The 8145-nt window shown below is 33.8% G+C and overlaps 1 protein-coding gene across 2 annotated transcripts in view; it reads right to left on the bottom strand.

Annotated features, from left to right (window-relative positions):
• Window positions 1-1615: 1615 nt before the first annotated feature.
• The window catches only part of SRP54 (signal recognition particle 54), a 51182-nt gene continuing 44652 nt past the window's right edge, over window positions 1616-8145 (bottom strand). For both annotated transcript variants that reach the window (XM_066388335.1, XM_066388333.1), the window contains one exon: window positions 1616-7134. In XM_066388335.1, the coding sequence (XP_066244432.1) occupies window positions 7043-7134 (92 nt within the window). In that variant the 3' untranslated portion in view covers window positions 1616-7042. The remainder of the gene's footprint in view (window positions 7135-8145) is intronic.

Here is an 8145-nt window from a genome sequence, read left to right as displayed (position 1 = left end):
ACATTAATAAATCAGGATATATATGTTCAAAGAAAACATCTCCAGGTTATCTTGTCATTCAATTATGTTGCATAACCGTCACCCAAAGTCAAATTGTCCTCCATCACCTTCTATCTGGTTTTCTTTGTGCCACTTCCCTTCCCCCCTCCTGTAACCACCACACTCTTGTCCATGTCTCTTAATCTTGTTTTTATGTCCCACCTATGTATGGAATCATGCAGTTCTGTTTTTTCTGATTTACTTATTTCACTCCATATGTTATCAAGATCCATCAATTTTGTTGTAAATGATCCGATGTCATCATTTCTTATGGCTGAGTAGTATTCCATAGTATACATGTACCACATCTTCTTTATCCATTCATCTATTGAAGAGCTTTTTGGTTGGTTTCACGTCTTGGCCACTGTGAACAATGCTGCAATGAACATGGGGTTACATGTGTCTTTACGTATCAATGTTTCTGAGTTTTGGGGGTATATACCCAGTAGAGGGATAATTTTCGATAAAGGGGCCAACAACACAGAATGGAGAAAAGAAAGCCTCTTCAACAAATGGTGCTAGGAAAACTGGAAGGCCACATGCAAAAGAATGAAACTCGACTACAGTTTGTCCCCTTGTACTAAAATTAATTCAAAATGGATCAAAGACCTAAATATAAGACCTGAAACAATAAAGTACATAGAAGAAAACATAGGTACTAAATTCATGGACCTTGGTTACAAAGAGCATTTTATGAATTTGACTCCAAAGGCAAGGGAAGTGAAGACAAAGATAAATGAATGGGACTAAATCATACTAAAAAGCTTTTGCACAGCAAGAGAAACTGACAACAAAATAGACAGCCAACCAAATGGGAAATGATATTTTCAAACAACAACTCAGATAAGGGTCTAATATCCAAAATATACAAAGAACTCATAAAACTCAACAACAAACAAACAAACAATCCAATAAAAAAATGGGAAGAGGACATGAACAGACACTTCTCCCAGGAAGAAATACAAATGGCCAACAGATATATGAAAAGATGCTCATCTTCATTAGTTATTAGAGAAATGCAAATCAAAACTACAATGAGATACCACCTCACACCTGTTAGATTAGCTATTATCACCAAGACAGGTAATAGCAAGTGTTGGAGAGGCTGTGGAGAAAACCCTCATCCACTCAAAAACAAACTGTAATAAACTAAAAAAAGCCAATTGTTAAAGATGTCATGAATTGACTTTCATAAACAAGATAGTTCTACACTGCATCCAATCAAAATCCCATTCCTCTTACTGGCAAGAAGAGTAATCAATAATCTTTATCATTAAAAACTTGTAGATGTTTATAAATGTATGATTTTATTTTACAAATTGGCAATTAAACATCAAATTACAATTTTCAATGTTCAAGCAGAACTCATTTTCATTGTTTTTAAGTATATTCACTGGTTTACTGAAAATTTAAAATGAAAGTCCCATTCCAATATTAATATTTTCTAAGAGTTATTTTTAACACAAATATGCAATTGAAGAGCAGTCTATTATAAACAACTCATAGCAACAGAAAAACATAAAAATTCGAACAGTTTTAGTTTGGGCATTTACATTTCTATCATTTCCATACTGTCAAAGGTCAACTAAAAGTGGACAACAAAGCAAGAGCCAAATCTCTCCTTCTTTTACTTTATAGTGTAAGTTGTATCACTATGGCAAAAATAAATCCAGGTGTTACTATAATTTATCTACTTGAAAACATAATTGTGGTCTTAATTTATCATTTAATGATACATACAGAACTAAAAAGGGAAATTTGGATCTATTTCTGTGAAAGGCTGGGAAACAGCTGGATAAAATTCAATAACAAGGACTGTGCATCAAATAGAAAACAAGACTTCTTGTGGTTTTGACAGTTACATTTTTGTAAAGTATATTTTTAAGGTTATCCCATCCCTCAAATATGGAGATATATTTTTATCATTGATGTACAAGAATAAGGTGGTAAAAATGGATGTTAAGTTGATTTTAAGTATAAGGATAAAGACACTGTTAACACTAATTCAGTTATTCACTTATGGATCCCAATATGCTAAGTTTTGTGATAGGGCTTTCCTTGCAATAATTTCCTCACAACCCTGAGACACTATTGTAATTACCAATATTTTACAGATGAGCAAGTAACTTGTTCAAGGACACAGTTGATACACAGCAAAGACTCAAACCAGACTGTCCAATTCCAAAGCCTATCCTCAGCCACTCTGCTAGTGTGAGATTGAAAATGACAGACAATAGGCTATTAGAAAGGCTGTAAATTCTTAAGACCAAAGCTAAGTGTGATATTTGGAAAGATTTGCATTATTAGTAAAATGTGTACATTTTTAAAGTCTATTATAAGTAATAGCCATTTGTAAACTATAAGTCCCTATATGTAAGAAACAAATGAAAATGCCAAGTAAACTTGTTTTATTTAGTGCTATGTGAATACATTTGTTTTAATTGAAATTTGGCCAGACTTTTTCACCATGAGACTCTATACCCTTGATATTCAATTATCAGAATTTTTCTCTTTTTTCCTGTTGATTGTTGTGGGCCCATCACCAAAAATCAAAACATTTTCTGTCACTGTATTTGTCCTTCTTTACTCCCCTCCTCCGCAATCTCCTCCCCCTAGTAATTACTTGTTTTATCTATGTCTATGAGTCTCAGTATTATATCCCACCTATGTGTAAAATCATAGTTACTAACTTTTCCTGATTTACTCATTTCACTTAGTATAATGTTCTCAAGGTCCATCCATATATTTTTTACATGGCATTAGTTATATTAGTTTCTCTGTACAATATGCCTAAACGCAGTAATCTCAGTGTCGAAGACCTGTGCATCTTAATCTGAAGCCCACATAGAACCTTAGAGGTCCTCTGATAATCTAAAAAACGAGTATAAAGATGTAACAAGGATTTACACCAGTAAGTATGCCTTTTCTCTTGGGGCAAGATAATTAACAGTATCTTTTAAAATAAGGAGGCTGACCAGTGGTGGCACAGTGGGTGGAGCATCGACCTGGGACGCTGTGGTCCCAGGTTCAAAAACCCAAGGTCACCAGCTTAAGTGTGGGATCATCAACATGATCCCATGGTTTGAGCCCAAGATTGCTGGCTTGAGCAAGGGATCACTGGCTCAGCTCTAGCCCCCCAGTCAAGGCAGGTATGAGAAGCAATCAATGAACAACTAAGGTGCAACAACTACAAACTGATGATTCTCATCTCTCTTCTTTCCTGTCTTTTCTGTCTCTCCCTAAAAAAACAAAAAGACCAAAAAAAAAAAAAGAAATTGCAGAAAAATCAAGGTACACACAACTGTGCATTTCCTATCAAATAAAGTCAAGAAATGGGCTATTTCTTGCAACGCTTCTGCCAGAAAATAAATTCTGAATCCCTTGATTAATTTCCCAAAATCAAAAATTTTGAGCCTGACCAGGCAGTGGTGCAGTGTATAGAGCATCGGACTGGGATGCTGAGGACCCAGGTTCGAGACCCTGAGGTCGCCAGCTTGATCGCAGGCTCATCTGGCTTGTGCAAAAAAAGCTCACCAGCTTGGACCCAAGGTCGCTGGCTCAAGCAAGGGGTTACTCGGTCTGCTGAAGGCCCACGGTCAAGGCACATATGAGAAAGCAATCAATGAACAACTAAGATGTCGTAACGAAAACTGATGATTGATTGATGCTTATCTCTCTCCATTCCTGTCTGTCTGTCCCTATCTAACCCTCTCTCTCTCCCTCCCTCCCTCTCTCTCTCTCTCTCTCCCTGTAAAAAAAAAAATTGAGCCCATGAATATATCCACCTTACATCCTTTGGGCCACAGAGGAGCAAATTTCCCTAATTCTATTATAAAACCATAAAAATCAAGCAAGCATGATTTTTAAACTTTATGCAGATATGCAGACATTATATGTTCTCCTCCCCTGATTCAGATATGGGACCTTTCTCTGAAAAAAGGCTCACAAAACTTTGCCATACGTTGCTTCAGAAAAAGAGACGTCACAGAATATCACTTCCTTCTGCTTGCCCTAAGAAGGAAAAACCTTTATGCAGCAGTGTCAGAGGAGTCTCAGGCACCAAATAGGAGATTTCTTTACTTGTCAGGCTCTTCTGAACTACCCCTCTTACAAGCAGGTACTATTGTGTAACTTCTTGACTGTTTTTCCATTTATGACCCAACTGTTACCAAGAAATACATTATTTTAGGCCAGCAATTTTCCATTTCTTTTTTATCTTATGGCACACATAAACTAATTACTAAAATTCTGCAGCATACCAAAAAGGCTATTTTTTTTTTGCCAATCTGACAAAATGAAGGTATAATTGTGATTTACAAAAACAATAATAATAAATAATAGTAATTACCTATCCTTTTTGCTTCAAAGTGACTTTTTTAAAAAAAACCAGGTGCCTATATTTCTACATAAGAATTTCTGGTACCAAGAAATTAACCATTCAGACACAACCTTATGATATAACGGGACCAATAAGATGCAACTCTATTATATAACCTATACATTTATGGTTCAAGACATGGCATTCACATCAAACGGCTATTGTTGTATTGACTGTTCTCACATTTTTTTTTGACAATCTTACGGAAATGAGGTCAGTGCCTCTGACTAAATAGTCAAGTATTGCATGCTTTAAAAATTCTTGTGGCACACCAGTTAAAAAAATCACTGTATTTAAGCTAATGAGAGAACCTATTAAGTCAAGTAAAGCTAAAAAATATAACATACTATTCAAATGCCAGCAAATATACTTCCAGAACACTGACAACCATCACATCACATTAATATTGCCTTTTCTTGGTATTGTGTTTGCTGATAATTCATTTCTAAGTATTTTTGTTTTATAATTACATACGCACTGAGGGCTTAAAGAATTATATACCTAGTTTTATGTCTGTACATATTTAAATAACATTACAATAAAATTCTCAAGGAATTCAATGTTGTTCAATGTTAGATCTAGCTGGTGGTTTAAGTTGGGAATATAACATCAAAAAACTAAGGAACCAATTTTAACAATATTGAAAAATAAAAGGAAACTTGTTCAAATTATTAAAGAATTTAATTTTAGTATATAGTACTTATGCTGTCAAAAATCAGTATCTTGATGCCTAGTTGAAGAATTAATGAAATCTGAATTTTAGCAAGCTTCAATTCCTTCATTTTACAGAAGAGCAAAGGGAAATACAAGCTGAACTAGGTGTTCTAACCTTTAGTTGTTATTTGCCACTGTTATTTTTGCTCTAAAAAATATCATTTGTATCAGACACAGAAATACTAAAAACAATGCCTAAAACCATAAAGTTTGGTCAAGTGTCTCATTTCCTTTTCTAGTCAAAATATAAAACTGGTACCCCAAAGATAGAAATCACAAAATACATGTCCAGAAAAGGCAGTGTGCATCAGTTTAATTAGAAACTAAGCTAGAGAAGAATATTTTCTATGTTATCAAATTTCTGTAGTTGGATCTTGCGATGACATTTCTACAAAAACAGGATACATCATTTTCATAGGGTAGATATATATAAAATGTCCTATAGGAATATTCTAGTTTTTAGCTAGTGAAAATTATTTAGTGGGATATAAAATCTTTACCCAAATAAGCAAGAAGATCAATTACATTCTTTATGTAATTATTTTTTTTAAATATTTAAAAATTTTTAATTGATTTTAGAGAAAGAGAGGGAGAGAGAGAGAAGGAGAGAAACATTTACATATTGTTCCACCTATTTATGCATTCATTGGTTGATTGTTGTATGTTCCCTGATCAGGATTGAACTCACAGCCTTGGTGTATCAGGACGATGCTCTAATAAACTGAGCTACCTGGCCAGGGCTAAAAACACTTTGACTTAGGAGAAAATTAGTACTATAAAATTAGTACTATAAAAACTAGCTATTTGTTTCACTCTCTCCTACTACTACAATCAACCATTTGTGGAAGATCAGTTCATCCTAGTTCAAAATACCCCATATCTATTATCTTCATGTTGTCAATAATAGACATAATTATTCTAGTATTTCTAAATAACTCCATAACTTATTTAAAAATCATTTGAAATCAACTGTGCAGCAATCCAAAGTAACCAACAACCAGATTGACCTTGTTATAGTCTCATTATTTTTAATATATAACATGACAGCCTAATATTTGCAATTATTTTTCCACTAGGACATCTATATATTAGCTATTGTCATCAAAGTAGATCCGTTTCTTCCAGCAGACTTTTGGTATGTAGGAAACATAACAAAATTGGCTTTTCAAAAAAATCAAATATTGCCTTAAGGCTTGAGAAATATGAGGTAAAAAATGCAAGTTATATACAAATCATTATATTGTGAATTGTAACCAAATTCACAATTTAAATTTCAATGGCAGAGCCAAGACTGTCTATGGCAAAACTATCTTAATTATTCAAAGTTAAATAAAATTTCCTAGTACTAATGGTTAAGTTACTCTACCATGTTTCCCCTTAAAGGTATACTTCTAGGGATAGCTTTAAATGACATAGAGCTATAGATTTTTCTGTCTGCCTTTTAATGTGATACACTGATAATTTTAAACCATAAAGAAAGTTAACAAATCCTTAACTAATAATGACTTAGAAGTTTATTTTATAGCACTTTTATTGAGAAATCATGTAACTACTGACCAGAACTGTTTACAAATGAAATGCTTGGCCACTGAAACAATTAAAAACTTAAATACTAAAATTTTACATCATGATTTGTTTAACTAAAGAAGTGTTATGATGGTCAAAACAGACAAAAGAAAATCTAAAGCAAAAATATGATTTCCACTAAAACCATATATTCCTCCCTTATATCCAAGGGAAGGAGGAAAGAAAGAAGAAAGGAAGAAAAGGAGAGGGAAAATGATGAGCAGAGAAAGAAAAAGGGCAAGACAGGCAAGAAAAATACTTTTTCCCCATTTGCAAAAAGAGGAAACTCTGAGGTCTCAGCAAATAATGTGATCAACTGAGTCAGTTTATATTAAGGCATCTTCTTTACATATTATTGAATCCCATCATGCCTTTCATATTGCCAGCAGCACCCTGTTGAAACTGCCTCATCATTGACTGAAGTCCTGCCATACCACCTAGAGAGAAAGTAAAATCAGATCATTATTAAGCAGAACTTGAAACATTTGTTTCTTTTGTCTAATACTTTAACTTCTAAAAATTATACTGGGTTCTGACTGCAATTTGGTCCTTAGCCTTGAAGAACATACCATTTCAAAATTTGTATATTCACCAGTAACCTCATCTATAAAAGAATGAAAAACTTACCTCACCAAGTTGTGAAAAGTAAATGAGATAATACCTGAAAGGACCTTAGAACAGTGCCTGTTATACAATAAGGCGTCAATGAATCTAAACAAAAAAACTATTTCCTGGGAAATACAGAAAAGTCTTATTGTAAACAGTAATCAATTTGGGAGGGCAGGGAGTTCTTTCATGAAACTTACAGAAAGAATTAACCATTTATTGAACATCTACCATATGCCCATAACTGTACCAAATGCTTTCATATTATTAGCTCATTTAACTGTCACAATTTCCTGATGAGATATCATCTGTGATTTTAAAGAAGGAAAAAGTGAGGTTTAGCAAGTTTAAGAAACTTTTTATAGGTTATACAGTAAAAGTGGAAATGGGTTTCAAAATCCCTAAATAATTTCAAAGTCTCATCCTTGGAAATGTCCATATTCTAAACTAGGGCAAAAGGTCACCAGAATAAGCATTAATAAAAGATAATTAAGTAGCTTAGCCTGTGGTGGCACAGTGGATAAACCTGGAATGCTGAAGTTACCAGTTCCAAACCCAGGGCTTGCCCAGTTAAAGCACATAAGCAATCAGTGAACAACTATAGTGAAGCAACTCTGAGATGATAGGTCTCGCTACCACACCCCAACCCTTCTCTCCTCTCTCCATAAAATCAATACAATAAAATCTTAAAAAAAAAATAAAATGATTAAGTAGCTTGCTCAAAAATCACACAGATGACAGCAGAAAAATTAACAAAAGGTCAGCTTATACTATAACCATTTAACTTAGAATTCAGATACCCATTTCCCTCAAATCACACATTTGTCGAACAGATTTTCATA

Source organism: Saccopteryx leptura, chromosome 6 (assembly GCF_036850995.1).
Source record: "Saccopteryx leptura isolate mSacLep1 chromosome 6, mSacLep1_pri_phased_curated, whole genome shotgun sequence".
In the NCBI taxonomy this organism is placed as follows: domain Eukaryota; kingdom Metazoa; phylum Chordata; class Mammalia; order Chiroptera; family Emballonuridae; genus Saccopteryx; species Saccopteryx leptura.
This window is presented reverse-complemented; position numbering and strand designations above follow the sequence as displayed.